The sequence below is a fragment of the Engystomops pustulosus genome, chromosome 2 (assembly GCF_040894005.1).
Source record: "Engystomops pustulosus chromosome 2, aEngPut4.maternal, whole genome shotgun sequence".
In the NCBI taxonomy this organism is placed as follows: Eukaryota; Metazoa; Chordata; class Amphibia; order Anura; family Leptodactylidae; genus Engystomops; species Engystomops pustulosus.
Window position 1 is genome coordinate 137,796,569 of NC_092412.1, and position 25,912 is coordinate 137,822,480.

At 42.9% G+C, this 25,912-nt stretch overlaps 2 protein-coding genes across 2 annotated transcripts in view; one reads left to right on the forward strand and one right to left on the reverse strand.

The window, feature by feature from the left end:
* The window catches only part of LOC140118573 (ammonium transporter Rh type A-like), a 79,752-nt gene that overhangs the window by 13,768 nt on the left and 40,072 nt on the right, over positions 1-25,912 (forward strand). The gene's annotated exons all lie outside the window — the stretch shown is intronic.
* On the reverse strand, positions 5,334-15,560 carry LOC140118571 (uncharacterized). The gene is made up of 2 exons (XM_072136653.1): positions 15,338-15,560; positions 5,334-8,055 (listed from the first exon to the last, which is right to left on the reverse strand). Exons 1-2 carry the CDS (start codon positions 15,543-15,545, stop codon positions 5,819-5,821), a joined length of 2,445 nt encoding a protein of 814 aa, XP_071992754.1. The 5' UTR covers positions 15,546-15,560; the 3' UTR covers positions 5,334-5,818.

The window sequence follows — 25,912 nt, forward strand, 5'->3', positions numbered from 1 at the left end:
TGTTTCATGATAAGAACTACAAAGAATTCGCATTTACGCCTATCGAACATATCAAATCCAGTGTGCTGCATGGATTCAAGACTTTGAAGCAAAGAGAGATGTTTGGGATCTACAAAATGCAAACTTTAACACCCGCGGGTCTCAATAAGGGTTTGATATGATTATGTACATCAGCTACGTTACAGCTCCAATTTTCTTACCCTTAGCCACCCCCCCCCCACCTTTTTATGTCCGTTTTTTACTTACATTTTTACATATTTCATATAGATACCACATATACACTCACCGGCCACTTTATTAGGTACACCATGCTAGTAACGGGTTGGACCCCCTTTTGCCTTCAGAACTGCCTCAATTCTTCGTGGCATAGATTCAACAAGGTGTTGGAAGCATTCCTCTGAGATTTTGGTCCATATTGACATGATGGCATCACACAGTTGCCGCAGATTTGTCGGCTGCACATCCATGATGCGAATCTCCCGTTCCACCATCATCTCGAACCAGTCTGCCCATTCTCCTCTGACCTCTGGCATCAACAAGGCATTTCCACAGAACTGCCGCTCACTGGATGTTTTTTCTTGTTCGGACCATTCTCTGTAAACCCTAGAGATGGTTGTGTGTGAAAATCCCAGTAGATCAGCAGTTTCTGAAATACTCAGACCAGCCCTTCTGGCACCAACAACCATGCCACGTTCAAAGGCCTCAAATCACCTTTCTTCCCCATACTGATGCTCGGTTTGAACTGCAGGAGATTGTCTTGACCATGTCTACATGCCTAAGTTGCCGCCATGTGATTGGCTGATTAGAAATTAAGTGTTAACGAGCAGTTGGACAGGTGTACCTAATAAAGTGGCCAGTGAGTGTATATATATATATATATATATATATATATATATATATATATACACACTAACCAGCATCGCTGACTTCCCTGTCACTGGTCCTTTCAGACACTATTACATAATGCGCATGCGCCACTCTGGACCCCTGTGCGCGCGTTAATTCAATCGAGCTAATGCGATACGCTTACCAACCACACAGCATTGGCGTGGATCGCCTTCCGGTTATCCGCTCAGTTTTCCACATCCTGCATGAGCAGCATTATAGGCGGTAAGCGCTGAAAACATCATTTATGTCTGCTCTTATATCTTCAAAGTTTTGATGCATGTTGCTTAAGTTTCACTGAAACTTTCCCATTCTGGAGAATCATCAATCATTTATTGATATACGTGAATTCTTATGTATCAACATGTTCCTATGTACAGTGCCTACAAGCAGTATTCAACCCCCTGCAGATTTATCAGGTTTGATAAGAAGCAAATAAGTTAGAGCCTTTAAACTTCAAAAAAGAGCAGGATTTATTAACAGATGCATAAATCTTACAAACCAAAAAGTTATGTTTCTCAGTTAAGTTTTAATAAATTTTAAACATAAAAGTATGGGTCAATTATTATTCAACCCCTCAAACCACCAGAATTGAGTTTGGTTCCCCTAAAGTATTAGGGTGCGGCCACATGTCGCGTTTAACGCATGCGTTTAAAAACGCATTGGAATAGCTGAAGAGTGATTTGCCTAATTAAACACCTCTTAACACTTGTGTTTCCAAAACGCATGCGTTAACCGCGATGTTAACGCGTGCGTTAACGGTTGCGTTTTGTAAACACAGGTGTTAGCAGCTGTTTAATTAGGCAAATCACTCTCCAGCTATTACAATGCGTTTTTAAACTACACCCTTAAGAAGTAGTTCAGGCACAAAGAACAATGAGCTTCACATGTTTGGATTAATTATCTGTTTTTCCAGCCTTTTCTGACTATTTAAGACCCTCCCCAAACTTGTGAACAGCACTCATACATGGTCAACATGGGAAAGACAAAGGAGCATTCCAAGGCCATTAGAGACAAGATCGTGGAGGGTCACAAGGCTGGCAAGGGGTACAAAACCCTTTCCAAGGAGTTGGGCCTACTTGTCTCCACTGTTGGGAGCATCATCCGGAAGTGGAAGGCTTATGGAACTACTGTTAGCCTTCCACGGCCTAGACAGCCTTTGAAAGTTTCCTCCCGTGCCGAGGCCAGGCTTGTCAGAAGAGTCTAGGCTAACCCAAGGACAACAAGGAAGGAGCTCCGGGAAGCTCTCATGGTAGTGGGGACATTGGTTTCAGTCAATACCATAAGTAACATACTCCACCGCAATGGTCTCCATTCCAGACGAGCACGTAAGGTACCTTTACTTTCAAAGCGTCATGTCAAGGCTCGTATACAGTTTGTTCATGATCACTTAGAGGACTCAGAGACAGACTGGTTCAAGGTTCTCTGGTCTGATGAGACCAAGATCGAGATCTTTGGTGCCAACCACACACGTGACGTTTGGAGACTGGATGGCACTGCATACGACCCCAAGAATACCATCCCTACAGTCAAGCATGGTGGTGGCAGCATCATGCTGTAGGGCTGCTTCTCAGCCAAGGGAAGATGGATAGCACGGCCTACTTGGAGATTTTGGCCAAGAACCTCCGCTCCTCCATCAAGGATCTTAAGATGCGTCGTCATTTCATCTTCCAACAAGAAAACGACCCAAAGCACACAGCCATGAAAACCAAGGCCTAGTTCAAGAGGGAAAAAAATCAAGGTGTTGCAGTGGCCTAGTCTCCTGACCTTAACCCAATTGAAAACTTGTGGAAGGAACTCAAGATTAAAGTCCACATGAGACACCCAAAGAACCTAGATAACTTGGAGAAGATCTGCATGGAGGAGTGGGCCAAGATAACTCCAGAGACCTGTGCCGGCCTGCTCAGGTCTTATAAAAGAAGATTATTAGCTGTAAATGCAAACAAGGGTTATTCCACTAAATATTAAACCTAGGAGTTGAATAATAATTGACCCACACTTTTATGTTTAAAATTTATTAAAATTTAACTGAGCAACATAACTTTTTGGTTTGTAAGATTTATGCATCTGTTAATAAATCCTGCTCTTGTTTGAAGGCTCTAACTTATTTGCTTCTTATCAAACCTGCTAAATCTACAGGGGGTTGAATACTACTTGTAGGCACTGTATCTATGTTTACATATGCTAATTATGCTGACATCACCTCTGATTGGTCTACTGAAGATGATGTCATTAATCATCCAGCTGAATCTGACATGTGATTTAGTGCTTAAATACCTGCATACTTACCATTACAGGCGGTCCCCTACTTAAGAACACTCGACTTACATACGACCCATAGTTACAAACGGACCTCTGGATATTGGTAATTTCTTGTACTTTAGTCCTAGGCTACAATAAACAGCTGTAACAGTTATGAAATGTGTCTGTAATGAAGATTTAGTGTTAATATTGATTCTTATGACAACCCAACATTTTTAAAATCCAATTGTCACAAAAAACTTCTGGCTGGGATTACAATGATATAATATACAGTTCCGACTTACATACAAACTCAACTTAAGAACAAACCTGCAGATCCTATCTTGTATGTAACCCGGGGACTGCCTGTACATTATTCCTACCTTTGAGAAAAGGTTGTCAGACCCAAAACGCGTTAGAAGGATATATTATTTTATCACTTGACCTTTATGGTCTTATAACTTTATTTCTGATTAATAAATGTGATTTTAACTATGTTTGGAGTTTAGTCAGTGGTTATTGTCGCTGACACTCCTTACCAGTGGAGTAACACTTATTATACCTGAACTTCATATTGTTTTAAATATTTATTTTATTACCATATTAACCCCTTATCACCGATGTTTGTTTTCAGCTTAGTGACCATTTTTAGAATTCGACCTGTGTCACGATAATTGGTTATAACTTCAGTACGCTTTGAGACCTCCAGTCTCGGGCACGCTCATTCCAGCGACCGCTGGTCTCAGGCACTCTCATTCCAGTGACTGTCTCTGTTACTTTCATTCCAGTTACTGTCTGTTGCCGGCGCTCTCATTCCAGTGGCTGTCTCTGACTGTCACTTTGTCTATGGAGAGAAATATCAGAAGTGTCTGAGAGCAAAGCAGCTCTAGTTGGCCATGGCAACCAATCAGAGCTCAAGTTGGCCATGGCAAATTTGACCATTCCAATTTTCACCTCGATTTTGATTTAATTACTATGAAGATCTCAAGGGGTTAACGATCTTCCTAAAAGTTGTTTCTGATAGTTTGAGGGGTGCAGATTTCTAAATGGGTTGATAGGGGATTTTTAAATGTTAAATATTTAAAATTTCATTCAAAATAGTAATTATCCCCAAAATAGTTAATTCTGAAAAAACGGAAAACTGATATTCGATTTGTAAGCCGTCTGACATCAAAATAAATTAACCAAAAATTATGAAAATGTAAAGTAGACATATGGGAAATGTTATTCAGCAACTTATTTAGGTGGTAAATCTATCTGCTTGGAAATGCAATGATTTCGAAAATGGCATCTGTCAGAGAAACAAAGTGTAAACAAACTACAGTTTCATGGGAGGAGAGGAGCTGCTGCTCACAGAGAAGTAGGTCAACAGTGAATGTAGCAGAGCTACAAGTGTGCTGAACAGTGAATGCAGCAGAGATGAATGTGCATGCAGATCTCTCCTGCACAAAATAGTGAGGTACAAGATCTCTCTGTTCCCTATCAAAGAACTTTCTCTGTCTGTCTCTGCTCTTCATGTTGCACACACAGCACAGGCTATAGACTTCATTTAACTGGTTTACTAGTGATTTCTAATTATTACATGTTCCCTGCTCCTCCATGTGATGGAAGCTGCTAGGCTGGTCACCATATACATCCTGTATGTGCACTGTGCAGTTCTCAGTGGATTTACTTGTGGGAAACTAAATGGATTTAATGCTAAATTACTTTGAGAGAGAACACAAGGCATCATGGGATCTGTGGGCAAGCTAGCTGGCCTCAGCCTGAAGGCATAGACTATAGAAAGGCAAACAAGGGGAAACCGAATAGCGCTCATAGAGTAGTATTATTTGTTCAAGTATGGATGGTGGTGGTAGATATAGATAGAATAACAATTGGACTCAATCTCACCGGATGCGGTTGTGCTATATTAGGCACAACACTAATAAGCGTTTAGTATAGCTTTGGTGGGTGATGAGGTGCTGCCTTCAGACAATGGGTATCGGGACACGGTTGCCAAGACGGTCGCGATCAGCGTTTGCAAGAGTAGGTGAAGAGTTGTCTGTAGTGGCGCACACACAAATTCATTTACGGAACATCATGGTATGAAAAGCATTTATTTGAAAATCTCTGATCACAACACGTTTCGGAGTAGCGAAGACTCCTTTTTCAAGTGGTATGAGACTGCAGCGTGAAAAACTCTTCACCTACTCTTGAAGGTATAGACTGACAGATATTAGTCTCCGACCACTTCACCTCTGGTGAGAAAGACTTTTGTCAAACACTTTCAGAACAGAAAATGCCATAACTTTGGAAAGAAAAGGAGAAGCAGCACAAAGTAGGCATCATTCTGTTTGTTTTCAAATGTGGAAATCACATTTAATTATTTGGTCAAATCACTGTAGCTTTACAGTTATGCTTTCAGCTATAAACTGGCTACGTCTTTAAGGTGTTAATATATGTAAAAAGTAAAGGAGACACCAACCAGACATCAACTTTTTTTTTTACTCAAATGTTTTTTTTGTTTTTTTTTTTTACTTATAAAATTATGAACAAATAAATGCCACATTTCATATATGAAAACTGATTTTTACAACAAATTTCTAAGTGCCTGGTTTGAAACCTTTAGTGTGGTAAACATCCAAAATACAGAAACGGAGTGGTAGAATGTGATACAATATTAAATTCTAATTCTTTAGGTACTTTAACCTTCTCAGTACCGGATTCTTTTTTTGGGTTCTCTCTTCAGATCACGATTTTTAGGGGCCATCTGTATAATCTCTGCCATTATGGGATACAGAAAGTCTTGGTTTGAAGGTTTAGATAAAGCTTTAACAAGTCTATACCTCTGAGCTTTTGAACGTGTTATTCCTAACGAATATTCTTCTGCAGCCATTCTTACCTGTTCCTGGACTCTGTGTACATTATGGTTGTGATAAAGTGCAGCTAGCTGTGTGCGCGCAGTTATACCATTTGTTACAAGGTGGGCCGTTTTAGGTCGGTATTTTCGGACTGCACTACGGAAGACCTCCATCTCCCTGGTATAAGAAAAATAAGACAAATGTTGTAGATCTTTCTTTAAGTTCCTGTTCAACACCACCTCTTTGACTTCATTGTGCACTGTGCTGCCTTTCTCAAGCCATTTCTTTGGCCCAAATGCAGAGGTAATGACTGGCTCATGGCTACAACTACTGTAGCTTTCACTCCCCTCCCATGCATGTTCATTTATAAGATGGAATAAGATGGAGTCCCATTTTTCAGTAAGAAGGGAACGCTCCTCATTGCAGGTACTTGCACTCCACCATAGGTGGTCTCTAGCAGCACTAACCCACTTGGCTAGTTCCTCACAGTCTTTTTTCCGACTAACCTTAACCATTTTGCTGCCAATCAACTTTGAAAGTTGCCAGATATCATACTGATGAATAATAGAAGGAAAGTGGGCCTTGATCATTTTACGAAGGCCACGTTTTCTTTCTGTGCATATAATTTTTATATTTAGCTGTTTTCTAAGAAGAGCTCTTAGAGCCTGTTTGCAAGCTTCTGTTTGCAATGTAAGAAGGGAAGTTCCAGCAGAAAGCTGCTCAATGTGAAAAGATACCACTTTTTTGCTGTTGACATCCAGCAGCGTGTAGATTCCATGTTTTGTCAAGTGCCCAGGACGGTCATACTGGCCATCACCTGACAGACACAGTGGACTTTTCTTCAGGTTGTCTATAATCGCAGTTTGCTCTAAATTCCATTGATTACCAATAGCAGGAAAGAGATGATTAACTTGATGTTTACCATATGTGGCCTTGTCTATGCATAGAAGCCCCAGAATATAAAAAAAGTGTCTGACTTTTACAAAGGTTAAGCCACTAAACAGAATAGCAGACGACAGCAAAAGATTGCCTGCTGGGATTCCTCCAGTTTGCGGTTGACTATCCCACAGCTTATAGTTGTGAATTCCACAAGACACATGAACTGTTACGGAAGTCCCACTTACTTCTTTCCAAATGTTAACAATTGGTCGATCACAGCCTTGCTCACCTCTGCATGGAATTGAAAGGATTAGTTCATCTAGGCAGCTTTCAAAGACCATAAATTTACGGTCTTTCACTGGATCACTGCATATAGAGTTCAATGCTTCAGCGCGAAGCTTTAGATCAAGTAAATCAGTATGTGATACTTCCATTTTTTCAAGAACATTATTGGGAGTCAAAGCCAGTTGAAAGTTGGAATCAAATTCATGTTTTGGGCTGCCACTGCTGCTGCTACTACTATCTTTCTCCATTTCACTATCTAGACTGTCCTCACTCTCGGTTATTGTCCCAATTAAATGGTGTTTGGCAGAAGTACTGAGTAAAGACAATTTTTTTAGCTTCTTTTCTGAAAGTCGCCTACACTGGATTTTTTTATGGTATTTTTTAAACTTTGTTTCAGTTGATATGGTTCTTTTTCCCCATCTTGGATCAGTTTGTGTTGAGCGCAGTTTTCGCCCCATAGGTTCAGTTACTATTCCTTTTTCTTCCATCTTTGGCTTTTCTTCATAGACATGCCCACAGGTAGGGCATATCTCTCCATGAGCAAACTGGTATTCTGTAAAAGAACCATCACAGTCGTCATCAATTCTTTTTCTTTTACCAGATGGTAAGAGGATGCATGTTTCAGAGGTTGATGGGACATCAAAGACAGTTGGTATTGCATCTTTACGCAAACTTTTTCGAAAACCATCAGACGGTGTGTAGCAATATTCTCTAAAATGTTTGGAGCACATTCTGTAGGTGTCATATTTTTTTCCTTCTATGATTTTATCCGTAAAGGCATCAATATCCCCAAAGTCTTGGCCTGTTTCTAGAAGCCATCTTTTAACCATCTCCCTTTCTTTTGGGAATACATGCAAAATGACTCCCTCCTCCCTTCTCCTTCCTCCAGAAAAACAGCCCTGCACAACACAAGACGGCATTGTACCTGCAAAAGAAAAATATATAAATACATTTGTACACTTTTCAGTAAAAACAATAATAATAGAAGGTTTTGCATTTCAAAGTTCCCTAGTTGCTGCCATACTGGGAGTACCAACTTTCGGTATACTGTGAACCGACATCAGGAAAAACATAAATGGATAGCACTTTTTTGCCCCAATAGGGCACACTTCACTGGGCGTTTCACTAGTAATTGTGATTATTTCAGGGCTTGTAGCCCTGAAATAATTTATTTCATGTACCGTATATAAGCCGACCCGAGTATAAGCCGAGGCCCCTAATTTTACCACAAAATACTGGGAAAACCTATTGACTCAAGTATAAGCTGAGGGTGGAAATGCATTGGTCACAGCCTCCCCAGTATATAGCCATCCAGCCCCTGCCCCAGTGTATATAGCCAGCCAGCCCCTGCCCCAGTGTATATAGCCTGCCAGCCCCTGCCCCAGTGTATATAGCCTGCCAGCCCCTGCCCCAGTGTATATAGCCTTCCGTCGCTTCCGGACAGATCGCACAGAAGATATACAGAGCTCGCCGGAAAGGTGAGTTTAGATATATTTATTTTTTGGACTCGAGTATAAGCCGAGTTTGGGTTTTTCAGCCATTTTTTGTGCTGAAAAACTAGGCTTATACTCGAGTATATAAGGTACTTTTTATTTTATGCACTGATCAGCCATTAAAGAGGACCTGTCATCCATATAAAAGACACTAGGAGCTGCTTACTAAGGTGAGCAGCTCCTACTGCTACAACAGATGTAGCAGTATTACACTGCTAGCATTACCTGAAACCTCCTATAACACTAGCAGACACTGCCGCACTGTACAATAGAAATGCCATACCACGCTGTAAGCGGTCGGACATATTCATGAAGTGGAACTCCAAGGCACCGCTTTTCCCCTGGACCGCCCCTCCCACTCCGTAGGCCGGCGGTGTGACATCACATGACCATGAACTGATTTTTATCTAATGGAAGCAGACAATGAAAATTTCTGGAAAATCCAGAAAACTGTTTCAAAAGATCCAATCATGTATAATAGGGTTCATGGCGGTTTTGTTAAAGCATCTGTTCAACATTTCACTAGATGAAAAAGCCTTCTGACACAGATGTTAACAAAGCTTTAAAAACATGCAGTGCAAATATACCCAAACCAGAAATTTTTCATCCCCTTTAACTGCAGATTAGAATAGTGTAGTGTTTTTTTTTTTACCTTGCTGACAGGGCCCATTTTATGTCACTATAAGTGGTTATACTTCAGCAACGCTTTAACATAGTGACACATTGTACTTCATGTTAGGGTTCATTCACATGGCAAATTTGCGGCACGGCAGGGATACAGTGCCACACATGTGTCGGGCCGCACACCGCAAAAAGATGGAGCATGCGGCTGTTTCCTATGGAGGGAGGAGGGGTCACCTCTTCCTCCTCTCCAGCACACGGCCGTATGCCTACCGCAGCATGCCGCGTGTGATTGCGCCCTTAGTTGAAAAATGTTGGTGGTATGTTTTGTGTTTATTAAAAAAAAATGGACATTTGGTGAAAATTTGGAAAACTTCTCGATCTTCAAAATTCAAAAATGTTCTAGTTTTTCAGCATATGTTCATACAAGCAAAAAAAACTTGATAACTAACATTTACTGAATGTCTGATTTATGTTGACATGTTTTTTTATGCATCCTTTTTGTAGGGTGTTATGAGGCTTTGAACTTTAGGTGCGATTTTTCATTTTCATAAAATACACAAAATCATACATTTGAGGCACCTGCTCAGATTTCAAGTCACTTTGAGAGGCCTAAGTAATAGTAAAACCTCATAAATTACAGCATTTTAGAAACTACCCCTCTCAACATTTTGAAGTTTGTTAATCCTTTAATTGTTTTACATTGGTAAAAACAAAATCGTGTGCAGTTTTGAGTATTTTTTTTTTGCTAAATTAATGTGTTTTTTAAAAAAAAAAAAATGTACAAATTCTCAGTGGATAAAATACCAGAACGCTCCACAAAGTTTGATACCCAATTTCTCCCATGCATGCCAATACCCCATATGTGGAGGTAACCTACTGTATGGGCATACGCCAGGTCATTGTAGGGAAGCTGCGCCATTCAGAGCAGATTTGAATTGTCATTTTTAAACAATTGTCATTGTTTTTTTGGCAATTTGAACAAAATTAGATGCATAAGTCATTTACATATTTTTTTTTAATTATACATACGTTTACAATTTTACTGAAGAAAAACTAATATAGAAAAAAAAATCTGATTTATTTTCGTATCGCCATCATTTCGCATACATAATTGTAATATTTTTTAGTTGACAATAGTTTTAGGGCTTATTTTTTTACGTGTCGAGTTGTCCTTTTCAGTAGTACTATTTTGGTGCACATTACATTTTTTGATCACTTTTTGGAACATGTTTGTTAGGGATTTTATGAAAAATGTACATTTTTGGCAGGTTTTTTGGGGTTTGTTTTTACTGGGTTCAACAAATGGGTCCAATAGCGTTTCTGATTTATTGTACAGATTGTTACATACGCAGCAATACCAAATATGTGGAGGGGTTGTTTTTTTTTAGTGATTTTGAGTATTTTGTACTTTATTAAGTGTGCATAGGGGATGTTGGTGTTTAGGGGACTTTTACTTATTTCATTATTTTTATTAAAAAACCTTTATGAAGTATTAAAAAAAAACCATTTTTTTCATTGCTTGCTCAAGCTTTTATTCACCTAACACAGTGTAGGTGCCGGTTCAGCTGCCGGTGCCAGAAGCGGGACATAATAGTACATCACGTCCAATGTCGGAAAAGGGGTTAAACCCTATTTTTCTAGATTTAGGGCTATAGCACACAACGGATTTCACAGGCCAAATACTGTGTAGAAGACGGGACTCCATGCATAATAGTAATGTATGATGCAAGGAGTCCATTTTGAGTTGCAGAAAAGCAGCATCCACACTGTAAGGCAGCGGTCACACGTGGCACTTGTGTTGTGTTTAGACGCGCTCACCCTGACAATGTCCATCAAAAGTGCCAGAGCAATTATTTGCAGTGGCTGGTGCATCATTTGGTGAAACATGGTGCATGCACCAAGCCTTATTGCACCATATTTGCAGCTAGCTCACGGCCCCCATTGATGTTTATTGTGCGCAGGCATTGTGCGATGCACCGTGTCTCATGAACGTGCTGGGCACAAAATATAGGGCAAGTCCTATTCCTGCCCGCATAGGCAATTTTAATGGTCATTGGTGGGGTGAGCGGACCTACAGGCTGCAAACAATGGCAAACAGCCCCGAGTTTGAAGCCCTTATGATGCACCAAAGTGTGAACAATCCTTACTGCATGTCTAACAATCACTTGTAAGCAGGGGCGGACTGGCCATAGGACCCACCGGGAGAAATCCCGGTGGGCCGATTGGTTTTGGGCCGGTCCGGGGCCGGTCTGGGACTGGTGGGGCCGGTGGGGCAGGTGGAAAAAAAAAACCACATGAACTCACCTTTCCGATGCCCCGACGCTGCTCCCCTGCTTGATTCAGTCCGGCCGCGGTGACAGCTCCGTACGGGCCGGCGTCGCGCGGATAATGACGTCAGCCGCTTGCCGACGTCATGGTCTGTGCGACGCCGGCCCGTACGGAGCTGTCACCGCGGCCGGACTGAATCAAGCAGGGGAGCAGCGTCGGGGCATCGGAAAGGTGAGTTCATGTGTTTTTATTTTTATGTACTGTGCTGGCGCTGTGTACCGGGGGCAGGAGGGAGCTGTACACTGGGGCAGGGGCTGTGTACTGGGGCAGGGGCTGTGTACCGGGGGCAGGGGCTGTATACTGGGGCAGGGGCTGTATACTGGGGCAGGGGCTGTATACTGGGGCAGGGGCTGTGTACCGGGGGCAGGGGCTGTATACTGGGGTAGGGGCTGTGTACTGGGGCAGGGGCTGTGTACTGGGGCAGGGGCTGTGTACCGGGGGCAGGGGCTGTATACTGGGGCAGGGGCTGTATACTGGGGGCAGGGGCTGTGTACTGGGGCAGGGGCTGTGTACCGGGGGCAGGGGCTGTATACTGGGGTAGGGGCTGTGTACTGGGGCAGGGGCTGTGTACTGGGGCAGGGGCTGTGTACTGGGGCAGGGGCTGTGTACTGGGGCAGGGGCTGTGTACTGGGGCAGGGGCTGTGTACTGGGGCAGGGGCTGTGTACTGGGGCAGGGGCTGTGTACTGGGGCAGGGGCTGTATACTGGGCAGGGGCTGTGTACCGGGGGCAGGGGCTGTGTACCGGGGGCAGGGGCTGTGTACCGGGGGCAGGGGCTGTGTACCGGGGGCAGGGGCTGTGTACCGGGGGCAGGGGCTGTGTACCGGGGGCAGGGGCTGTGTACCGGGGGCAGGGGCTGTGTACCGGGGGCAGGGGCTGTGTACCGGGGGCAGGGGCTGTGTACCGGGGGCTATGGGCTGTATACGGGGGCTATGGGCTGTATACGGGGGCTATGGGCTGTGTACCGGGGGCAGGGGCTGTGTACCGGGGGCAGGGGCTGTGTACCGGGGGCAGGGGCTGTGTACCGGGGGCAGGGGCTGTGTACCGGGGGCAGGGGCTGTGTACCGGGGGCAGGGGCTGTGTACCGGGGGCAGGGGCTGTGTACCGGGGGCAGGGGCTGTGTACCGGGGGCAGGGGCTGTGTACCGGGGGCTATGGGCTGTATACGGGGGCTATGGGCTGTGTACCGGGGGCAGGGGCTGTGTACCGGGGGCAGGGGCTGTGTACCGGGGGCAGGGGCTGTGTACCGGGGGCAGGGGCTGTGTACCGGGGGCAGGGGCTGTGTACCGGGGGCAGGGGCTGTGTACCGGGGGCAGGGGCTGTGTACCGGGGGCAGGGGCTGTGTACCGGGGGCAGGGGCTGTGTACCGGGGGCAGGGGCTGTGTACCGGGGGCAGGGGCTGTGTACCGGGGGCTATGGGCTGTGTACCGGGGGCAGGGGCTGTGTACCGGGGGCAGGGGCTGTGTACCGGGGGCAGGGGCTGTGTACCGGGGGCAGGGGCTGTGTACCGGGGCTATGGGCTGTGCACCGGGGCTATGGGCTGTGCACCGGGGCTATGGGCTGTGCACCGGGGCTATGGGCTGTGTACCGGGGCTATGGGCTGGCAGGCTGTATACTGGGGCAGGGGCAGTCTGGCTGTTTACTGGGCGGACTGAATATACTAGGAGGACTGGGGGGGGGGCTGGCTATATAATATACATATTACAGTGGGTTGGATGTATACTGGGGTGGCACGCTGACTGTATACCGGGGGGTTGGCTGGCTATATACTGGGGGAGGGGCGGGGGTGCTGGCTACTAGTAATAGTAGCTATATTCCTGTACATAGGGGGCAGTATTATAGTAGTTATATTCCTGTACATAGGGGGCAGTATTATAGTAGTTATATTCTTGTACATAGGGGGCAGTATTATAGTAGTTATATTCCTGTACATAGGGGCAGTATTATAGTAGTTATAGTCTTGTACATAGGGGGCAGTATTATAGTAGTTATATTCCTGTACATAGGGGGCAGTATTATAGTAGTTATATTCTTGTACATAGGGGGCAGTATTATAGTAGTTATATCCTTGTACATAGGGGGCGGTATTATAGTAGTTATATCCCTGTACATAGGGGACGGTATTATAGTAGTTATATCCCTGTACATAGGGGACGGTATTATAGTAGTTATATTCCTGTACATAGGGGGCGGTATTATAGTAGTTATATCCCTGTACATAGGGGGCGGTATTATAGTAGTTATATCCCTGTACATAGGGGGCGGTATTATAGTAGTTATATTCCTGTACATAGGGGGCGGTATTATAGTAGTTATATTCTTGTACATAGGGGGCGGTATTATAGTAGTTATATTCTTGTACATAGGGGGCGGTATTATAGTAGTTATATTCCTGTACATAGGGGGCGGTATTATAGTAGTTATATTCTTGTACATAGGGGGCGGTATTATAGTAGTTATATTCCTGTACATAGGGGGCGGTATTATAGTAGTTATATTCCTGTACATAGGGGGCAGTATTATAGTAGTTATATTCCTGTACATAGGGGGCAGTATTATAGTAGTTATATTCCTGTACATAGGGGACAGTATTATAGTAGTTATATTCTTGTACATAGGGTGCAGTATTATAGTAGTTATATTCCTGTACATAGGGGACAGTATTATAGTAGTTATATTCTTGTACATAGGGTGCAGTATTATAGTAGTTATATTCCTGTACATAGGGGGCAGTATTATAGTAGTTGTATTCTTGTACATAGGGGGCAGTATTATAGTAGTTATATCCTTGTACATAGGGGGCAGTATTATAGTAGTTATATTCCTGTACATAGTGGGCAGTATTATAGTAGTTATATTCTTGTACATAGGGGGCAGTATTATAGTAGTTATATTCTTGTACATAGGGGGCAGTATTATAGTAGTTATATTCTTGTACATAGGGGGCAGTATTATAGTAGTTATATTCCTGTACATAGGGGGCAGTATTATAGTAGTTATATTCTTGTACATAGGGGGCAGTATTATAGGAGTTATGTTCTTGAACATAGGGGGCAGTATTACAATATATTTTTACTTAGGGGCAGTAGTATTATAGTAGTTACATTCTTGTTTATTGGAGAAGGTATTGTAGTATGTTTTTAGTGTACATATATGGCAGTATTAAGTTGTGTGCTCTTAAAATAGAAGTATTATTCCTGTACAAGGAGGCAGTATGAGTCTCTTTCTCTGCGGTGTACATGTTGATTTAGACCTTCTATTAACAGTTTGTATGGAGTTTAGTAACTCCACCCACATCACAAGGCCACACCTACTTGTTTGACTCCGCCCACAGAATGGGGCCAGTTTTACAGTTTTTTCCAGGGCCACTTTAAATTCCCAGTCCGCCCCTGCTTGTAAGGAAACAATAGGAGGTAACAAGGTTCCCAGGAAATTGGAACCACTTTCTCCACATCACTATGCAATATGTGGGCGCAGTATGAATGGCCAACCACAGGTATGAGCTCTGTATAGAGAAGGGGCACAGCCAGTGGGTGGAACCGTCAGCACACAACTGACCCTGCTACATCACTCACAGGACGGAGAGTAGTTACAAGTGTCCTGTCCCCAGCACAGATTTCCTAGGACTCGCCACGTTCACTCAGTGCTGAGAACTAATCATATTTAACCCTCACCAAACCAAGCGTCGTTTTTAGGGGGGACACTGCCTGCCTGCTCGGGAGTTGGCAAACAATGTGCCGGACCGCACGAGACCATGAAACTTACTGGAAGCGAGAGATCCCTCAGGATACGGATTGCTCGGCGCAGACAGAATGGCGGCCGCAGGACTTTGTGCTGCTACAGCGGAGAAATAGAGGGTCTCGCACGATCCCACACTAATACGAGGAGGGGGCACTGTAAATAATAGCGGAAGGGGAGGCAGCGGAAGAAGGGGGAAGGTACCCACTGCAGGAAACAGGAAGTGATGAGACATCCGTATACATGCACTCACTGGCTGGTAGACGGAGTCTGTGGAAACACCTGGTCTCATACTTGACAAATATGGCGCGAAAGCTGCTCCTCAAACCCATGTGGAGTATGCTTTCTATGGGCGCTGACGCTTCTTGCCGTGCAGGGGTTTCATGCATGCTAAAAGTCCCAGCTCGGTCTCCCGTATTCACACACAAAAAGGAAACAAACGTGGTTTATTATTATGATAAGGTTTTGTCAAATTGCACTTTAGCAATATGCAGAAAAAGTTTCCATATTACATATAATGTGGGTATTAAACAGGACCAGACAGGTTTAAGCCTTTTTAGTTCATATTAGTTTAACTGTTTCTAAAACTAGTCTAAAACAATGCTTCATTGTCCAGAGCAGAATCACATCTTCGGTAATCCCAATTTAAAGGGGGGGGGGGGGTTTTCTAAATTTTAAATTCTAAATGGTACAAAGATGAAGCGTTTGTATGCTTTATGTAGAAAGAAACAGTTGAAAAGTAATTAAAAATGGTAAAATCTTTTTTCTACAGTGCCATAATATTCCACAGCCCTTTACAGATCATGGGGTACATGTACAGACAAAATAAGACATTATATAGCAATAACATGATCGGATTAAACAATAGAAATGAGATCCCTGCTCGCAAGAGCTTACAATCTGTGAGGAAGAAGGGGTGACACAGGAGGAATAAGTGCCTGTACAGTGGTCCGGCCATTATCACAGATAATTTGATGGCGCTATATAAATATAGATTATTATTATTAAAATACATTGTTCTTTCATATCTTGAAACATAATTTGTTTAACCCTTTAAGGAATCATGCTTTTTTTAGTTTTTCCGTTTGAGTTTTTTTCTTACTCTCCTCATTTCAAAAGCCATAACTTTTTTATTTTTCTGTGAGGGCTTGTTATCTGTGGAACATATTGTACTTTTTTTGTAGTGCCATTTAATATTTAATGCAACATACTGGAAAGCAGGAAAAGACATTCCAAGTGCGGTGAAATTGACAAAAAAAAAAGCATTTGCAGCATGTTCTTGATTTACAGCTTTCTTTGTGCGCTCCAAATGACACGTTTCCCTTTATACTTTGGGATGGTACAATCACAGGGGTACCGAATTTATATACCATATTTACTCAAGTATAAGTTGAGTATTTGAGCACATAAAATGTGCTGAAAAAACTTAACTCGGCTAATACTTAAGTCTATAAAATAAATTAACACTGTACTCACCTTTCAGACACCCCCCACTCTTGCTTACATTGCTGCTGCTCTCTCTTCGGGTCCCTGCGCTATCCCTGCATCCACATTATTAAGTCAGTCGCTTGTTGATACAAGCGCTCGTAACGCACGAACAATGATGTTGGCAAGTGGCTGAAGTGTGATGTGAAGTGTGTGTGCTGGCCACGTGCAACAGACCGGATAACGGAGCCAGAGCACTGGAAGCAAGAAGAGGAAAATTGAGTATGGTGTTCATTGTTTTTGTTAAATGCTTAGTTGGCATAGTGCTAGCATTGGCTGTTAGGCTATATACTGGGGGAGGGGGGCAGGGGCTGGCAGGCTATATGCTGGGGGCATGGGCTAGAAGTATATACTGGGGGCAGGGGCTGGTAGGCTATATACTGGGGGGTATGGGGTGGCAGGCTATATAGTGGGAATGGGCTAAAAGTCTATATACCGGGTGCATTGGCTGGTAGGCTGTATACTGGAGAGTATAGGCTGGCAGGCTATATACTAGGTGGCATGAGCTGGCTAGTTACATACTGGGGACAGGCGCTGGCAGGCTATGTACTGGGGGCAGGGTCTGGATATATACTGGGTGCAGGGGCTAACTGGCTATATACTAGGGGCATGGGCTGGCTGGCTATATACTAAGGTGCATGGGCTGGCAGGATATATATTGGGGGAAATGGCTGGCTGTGTACTAGGGGGCATGGGTTGGTATGCCATATACTAGGGGGCATGGGCTGGCTATATACTAGGGGGTATGGGCTGGCGATATATATTAGAGGACATGAGCTGGCTGGCTATATACTAGCAGGCATGGGCTGGCTAACTATATACTGGGGGTATGAGCTGTCTCTATATACTAGTGGTCATGGGCTGGCTATATACTGAGGGGGAGAGGACTGGCTAGTTATATACTGGGGGGTTTGGACTGGCTGGCTATATACTGGGGCGTATGCGCTGTCTAGCTATATACTAGAGGAAATGGGCTGGCTATATACTTGGGGGAGGGGGCTGGCCAGCTATATATTGGGGGCAAAAGAAGACTGGCTAGCTATAAACTGGCTTGAGGCGGTGACCAATGCATTTCCCACCTACAGAAGTCAATGTGTTTTCTCGGTTTTTTTGTGTTAAAATTAGGTACCTCAGCTTATTTATTTCTTTTTTTAACAAGCATGCTTTATTAGGAAAAACCAATATACACAACATATTTCACAACATTGTAAGAGTACAAAACAGTGTTAAATGCAGGCATTCTTAGTTCGTTTATGGCTCTCTTACTCCATATGACTGGCTGGTGCTTATTTCTGGCATCTTCAGCAAAACAAAGTCCTAACCCATCTTGAAAGCTCAACATGCATCCGAATTGATAGTCCTATGACAATAACAGTAACTCAACTTCTGCATGCCTAATGCGCTCCTATCTACCATATTTAACCCCTTAACGCTCAGCGTCCGATATATCGGACGCTGAGCTCAATGACTTAGCGCTCAGCGTCCGATATATCGGACGCTGAGCCCATGCCGGTTCAGCTCAAGATCTGAGCCGAACCGGCATCGGGAAACACGGGGTGCCGGCTGTAACTAATAGCCGGCACCCCAGTGTAACACCCGCGATCGGAGTTGACTCCGATCGCGGGTGCTTAACCCGTTAAATGCATCTAACATGCCTCTGGGGGGTCTTTCCCCCACGATCGCCCCCCCCCGAACCGTTTTCGGGGGGCGCCGATCGTTGCTATAGTAACTCTGGGGTCCGATCTGGACCCCAGAGTTACTTGCAAGAATTGCCAGTAAGATGGCGTCTGTGACGTCATCTTACTGGCACAGTGCCAGCCTATGCAAGTGTATAGGCTGACACTGATAATACTCTGCAATACATGAGTATTGCAGAATATTATCATGAAGAAGCAATCAGAAGATTGCTTCTTCATGTCCCATGGTATAAAAGTGAAAAAGTAAAAAAAAAAATGTTATTCAATAAAAAAATAAAGTAATAAATCACTAAAAATGCCCCAAACCCCCAAAACATATAAAGAGACATATAACTCAAAAAAAAGTCTAAGTCATAACACAAACCCCACATATATAGTATCACCGCGTCCGTAACAACCCGTAGAATAAAAGTAAATCATTATTGAACCCCCACGATAAACGCCGTAAAAAAAAACTGCTATAAACCTTCCAAAAATTATGATTTTTAGCTATTCAATCCCACAAAAAATGCTATAAAATGCGATCAAAAAACCATGTGTACTCCGACATGATACTGGTGCAAATTACAACATGTCCCGCAAAAAATAAGCCATCAACCAGCTCCGTAGCCAAAAAAGTAACAATGTTATGCCACTTGGAAGACGGCAATACATAAATGATAGATTTTTCCCCACATTAGGGTTTTGTTTGACAAATTTAGTAAAACGTAAGAAAATATATTCAAGTCTGGTATCCCCGTAATCGTATCGACCCATAGAATAAAGATAACATGATTATTAGTCTATACGGTGAACACAAAAAAAAAAAAGTCAAAAATCCAGTACAGAATTGATGCTTTTCTACTCCTGCCCTCAAAAAAAGTTCCTAAATTTTCAACAATAGGTGATACCAACCCCAAAATGGTAACAATGGAAAAAGCATCTCATCGCGCAAAAAAAATGGCATCACATGGCCCCAATAACGCAAAAGCGAAAATTTTATAGCCTTCAAAAGGGGCCAATGAGGAAACTAAAATCCTGGCAGCTGCAGGGCGCTCCTTCCCTTCTGCGTCTCGCTGTGCGCCCATAAAACAAGTAACGGCCACATGTGGGGGGTCTTTGTACTCAGGAGAAATTGCAGAACAAATTGTATGGTGGGTTTTCTCTTTTTATATTTTGGAAATGTGTAAATTTTAGGGCTAAATGAACGTATAAGGGAACAATTTGACCATTCTAAATTTCACCTCCATTTTGATTCAATTACTATGAAGATCTCAAGGGGTTAACAATCTTCGTAAAAGCTGTTTCTGATAGCTTGAGGGGTGCAGATTTGAAAATGGGTTGGTTATATAGGGGGTTTTGATGCTAAATATGTAAAATTTCATTCCAAACTGTATTTATCCCCAAAATAGTCAATTCTGAAAATCCGGAAAAGCGATATTCTTTTTGTAAGCCGCGTGACATCAAAATAAATTATCCAGACATTTCAGAAATTATGAAAATGTAAAGTAGACAAATGGGAAATGTTATTCAGCAACTTATTTAGGTGGTAAATCTATCTGTCTGGAAACGCAATGATTTTGAATTTCGAAAATGGCAAATTTTTCAAAAAATTTATCATATTTTCTTTTTTTTTGTAAATAAACGCAAAACTTATCAGCCAAAATTTACCACTAAAATGAAGTACAACATGTGGGGAAAAAACAATCTCAGAATCGTTTTGATAAGTAACAGTGTTCAAAAGTTATAACCATATAAAGCGACGCAGGTCAGAATCCAAAAAATCGGGCTGAGCCTTAACCTGCAAAATGGCTGCGTCCTTAAGGGGTTAATAACTAGGATCAATAACAACACAATGGGGCTCTTTTTTTCTCTTCTCTACCTGCTGCATCAACTCACCTCTTCCCTCCAAGCTCAAACTTTCAGCCTTCCAAATTTCCCATTCAAGTCCTCCATGAGATACCACATTACCACGTAGTGAACTGAAAGTGTGCTATTATTTCCTTTATCTATACTTTGCTTAGATGCATACCTCGGCTTATACTTGGGTCGGCTTACGATAGGTTTCATTATGTTTTAGAAGATTTTAAAAAAATTTAAATCTTTTGTTCCAAAAAAATTTCATTTTGCTAAATTCTGAGGCCAATAACTTTTTCATACTTTGGTGTACAGACTCATGTAAGGTGATCTTTTTTTGGTGTGTGATGATGTTTTCATTTATATGAATTTGGAATTTTAACCCCTTAGTGACGCAGCCTGAAAAGGCTCTAGTGACTAGAGCTGTCAGGATTCAGGGGTAGTGGACCCACTGAACCACCACGGACGATGACGTAAGTGGCACACGGTTTTCACCACAGCGGTGGGACTGGCTGCGGCGTGGTACCACCAGGTCGCTGCACAATCTCCACTTGGTCTGCGTTGGTGGCCAAGGTGAGGTACAGAATAACAAAAATAGAAGGGTGAAGCACAGCTATAGTATATGTGAGCCAGATACACAAAAACTAAGTCAATTCAAACACAAGAAAAAGAATGTATCCAAAAGGCTCATTGGATGATGCAAACATCAAAAACAAATTTTATTGATACAGGACAGATAGTACACAACATGTTAAAAACATTTAAAATACACAAAGTGTATACCAAATCAATGTACGGTGACCGGGTATAGGTACACCGTAACTGCCCACTGTCAATCACTGAATAGTGATATATTACCTCCCAAGGATTCTCAACCTGCTAGTAAATAAAGTGCCACAAGTGCCAAAAAAATTTTTTGATATCCAAAGAACAATACTCAGTATATCCAGACGTTAAAAATGACTGTCATAGGTGCCCCTGCGACCCATCCCCGGGTCGAAGGCAAACTGTTCCTCCTCTGTGTGCCCCTCCACGCCAGCAGTCTCACTCAACTCTCCACGATCCAGCGGCGACTTCTGCGGTCCGGCGTGCGCGCCGGCTTTGCAAGATTTAAAGGGCCAGAGTGCCACCTGGTAATTTAATAAAGCATAACTCTTCCCACATGTCCTGCCAGATCTTTGTGCCTCGTGCCTTAGTGAAAAGCTTGTTCCCTATTGTGAATTCCCATTGTGACCCCGGTTCTGTTCCTGATTACGCTTCTTCGCTGCCAGCCATGACCTTCTGCTCTGCCTCTGTCCTTGATCCTGTGCTGCCTGTCTCGACCTCCTACCTATCCCCTACCATGAAGCTGCCTCACGACTCTGTACCTCACCTTGAATTCAAACACAAGAAAAAGAATGTATCCAAAAGGCTCATTGGATGATGCAAAAATCAAAAACAAATTTTATTGATACAGGACAGATAGTACACAACATGTTAAAAACATTTAAAATACACAAAGTGTATACCAAAACAATGTACGGTGACCGGGTATAGGTACACCGTAACTGCCCACTGTCAATCACTGAATAGTGATATATTACCTCCCAAGGATTCTCAACCTGCTAGTAAATAAAGTGCCACAAGTGCCAAAAAAAATTTTTGATATCCAAAGAACAATACTCAGTATATCCAGACCTGAGAGAAACCCACTAGCATGACAAGGTGCATCTAAAGGTGCTAGTTGTAATGGTAAACGTGACAATAAATGAGGAGAAAAAAAATGAAAGGAACACGAGTTACCACAGTGGAAGGTTCCTTTCATTTTTTTCTCCTCATTTATTGTCACGTTTACCATTACAACTAGCACCTTTAGATGCACCTTGTCATGCTAGTGGGTTTCTCTCAGGTCTGGATATACTGAGTATTGTTCTTTGGATATCAAAAAATTTTTTTGGCACTTGTGGCACTTTATTTACTAGCAGGTTGAGAATCCCTGGGAGGTAATATATCACTATTCAGTGATTGACAGTGGGCAGTTACGGTGTACCTATACCCGGTCACCGTACATTGTTTTGGTATACACTTTGTGTATTTTAAATGTTTTTAACATGTTGTGTACTATCTGTCCTGTATCAATAAAATTTGTTTTTGATTTTTGCATCATCCAATGAGCCTTTTGGATACATTCTTTTTCTTGTGTTTGAATTGACTTCGTTTTTGTGTATCTGGCTCACATATACTATAGCTGTGCTTCACCCTTCTATTTTTGTTATTACGTTTGTTGTTTATTGCCAGTCTTTCAGTGTGGGCAATATTTCTGGGTGTTTTAGCACGCGTAAACTCTCCCACTGGGGTTTTTTTGACCTACGTTACGATTATGGACCTTAAAACTCGAGAATCGCTTTGGTCTAGTCAGACGGTAGGCTTACTCGAATCCTCCAATGATGTACCTTCAGGAGACAATGAATTTAAAACTATTACAAGGGAACTTACAGAGGCACATAAGACCCTAACTAGGGTCTACTGGAACATTAGGAGTCTGGAAGAATATATCCATCTTAATATTGCCCCACGGGGCTTAAGGGTACAGATTTTCCCGTCTTGGGAACCTGATGAGGGCTTTAAGGTTACTTGGGAAAAGAGCCTCCTACAATGTTCAAATATTCTCATACACACCCTTCTCACACGTGATAGAGAAAATCTAACGCTTACAAGAGAAACAATAAAGAAACTGGAAACAAAGCTTGTGGGCTTTGATCAAATTACATTGGTCCAACCTTTTCAACAACAACTTAAAGAAACCATTGATAATTTGGAGAGAGAAATTATACAGGGTAAACGTGACAAGATGAGGAGGGACAAAAATGACTTTGACAGAGGTATTGCATATAAGTGGACGCATAGGGGAAATCGTAGATCCTACACAAAAAGTGGTAGACCACAGTCAACAGCAGAATACTCTTCAAGCGAGGATTTTTTATCCACAGATACCAGCGAGGGCGAAGGAAGATCAGGCGGGGGCAGAATAGATCCCCCAAACCTCAGAAAGAGAGGACTACGCTACAAAGACAAATCCCCTGCATACAAGAAAGGCAAACAACAAACAGCCAACAAGAAATAGACACCTATGCCCAAGACCACGCTGGTAAGAATGGTGGATTACAGATCATCAATCTCTCCGATTATACATTGTCAGCTGATGAACTGGCTGTATTGGAGAAGGGACTCACCTTTTCCCCTATGCAAAAACTCAATAAATTTGAGCTAATTAAGGACACCTTTTTATTTTGTAGACAGCTGGCATTCAAGGCTTTTTATCATCAACCCTCCCTGCTGGACAGTGTTCCACCGGAAGACCGACAAACCCTTAACGATTTGATGGATTTGCTCCAGGAAAATGAGGACTCAAGCACAACAGGTAGGAGGGTGTGCCCCCTGAGGACACCATCACAGATGACACCTAATCTGGGTTTGATACCAGCGTTACAGATATTTTTCAATGCTGTAACTCATGATATCCAGAACCTCAAAGTGGACCCCAACAGCGGAGAAAATCTAACCAGAAGGGAGAGAGTGGCCCTCAAGAAACTAAAATCTAACACAGACTTCCTTATCAAGGAAGCAGATAAGGGGGGGAATGTGGTTCTGTGGCCTATTGAATTGTATACAAATAAAGCTCAGAGACAACTAGGGAACAGAACTTATTATTCCGTGCTGCCTTCAGATCCAACAACTATCTTTGCTAAGAAACTATCTAATCTGCTTGAAGCAGCACTAAGTTATGGGATAATTACTAAGAAGGAACAGAGATTCTTAATGGTATCAGATCCTGTAATACCCACGTTTTACATGCTTCCAAAGGTCCACAAATCCCTGACCTGCCCGCCGGGCAGACCGATTGTGTCAGGGATAGGTGGCCTTTGTGAAAAACCATGCATGTTCTTGGATTTCTTCCTGCAACCTCTTGTTCTGTCCCTACCCTCTTACATTCGAGATTCTACGGATTTGATACTAAAAATAGAACAGTCCCAGCTCCCCGATAACACCTGGCTGGTGACTCTAGATGTAGAGTCACTATACTCAAATATTGCACATCATGATGGTATCAGAGCCACAGCATACTTTTTGGACAAACGGTCCTCTGGAGACCGTAGATTTGATTCTTTTCTGCTTGACCTGTTGGAGTACATACTCAAGCACAACTATTTTGTATTTGACCACAGGTTCTTTAGGCAGATTTCGGGGACAGCGATGGGTGCGCGTTGTGCGCCCTCCTATGCCAACCTATTTTTAGGGTGGTGGGAGGACGCACACGTGTACCCATCGCATCTCTTTGGACAACATGTCAAATGGTGGCATCGTTTTATCGATGATGTGGTTTTCTTATGGGTAGGTCCAATGGAATTATGCCAGGATTTCATTGCTGAGTTGAATAGGAACTCTTTGAATATCTTCCTAACCTCTACTTTTTCACAGACAGCTGTTGACTTCCTGGACCTCAAGATCTCCATTGTAAACAACCAGCTATGTACAGACCTCCACAGAAAAGATACTGCCACCAACAGTCTACTTCATTTTCAAAGCTTTCACCCAAAACATCTGAAAACTGGCATTCCAGTGGGCCAGTTTATTCGCCTGAGACGCAATTGCACCTTGGATGACAACTTTAGAAGCAATGCCCAGGATCTCACATCCAGATTTAGGAACAGACAATATCCTAAACGTGTAATCTCTCAAGCTTATCAAAGAGCCCGCAACTCATCTAGATCTGATCTCTTGACCCCAAAACAGGCGAGGGTACCACCACAGTTGGGGATTTACACAAAGTATAACAACCAATCGGGAGATATTTGGAAGATTCTAAATAAAAACTGGCATATTCTAAATACAGAATCTCGACTAAAACCCTTCATTGATAAAAAACCAAAATTGGTGGCAAAACGGGCACGCAACCTAAAGGACCAACTGATGAAAAGCCATTTCGTCCGTCCATCAAAACCATTGGGGAGGGGCTTGCGATTCCAAGGATCATTTCCTTGTGGAGACTGTTCGGTGTGTCCACTACTACGCCCTACAAAGGAGTTTACTAATCCACTTGATCAAAAGAGATTTTATCTTTCAAATTACATCAACTGCAAGTCCAGAAACATCATTTATGCTCTGATCTGTCCCTGTCAAAAAGTCTACGTGGGACAGACAACCCAGGAATTAAGAAAGAGGGTTCAGCAGCACATATCGAGTATCAATAACGCTCATGCCCACTTCTCGCAAGGTAAGCACCTTTCTTCAGTTGCGGCCCACTTTCGGAGCCAACATGGGGGCAAATGTAGTGGCCTACAAGTTGTGGGCCTGAACAAGATCCGCCCCAATGCTAGAGGGGGCAACACTACCCTAGAATTATTACGATGTGAAGCCCAATGGATTTTCAGACTCAACTGTCTTTCTCCCCAGGGCCTTAACGAGGAGCTCTTGTTTACAGGGTTTTACAAACAAAGATAAAAACTGACAACATTGGACTGGGAATGAATATTGGACAACGACTTGAAAATTCTTCTTTTTTAGTTCCCATTTATTAGGTAAGTTTTTCCTTTTCATATTTCTT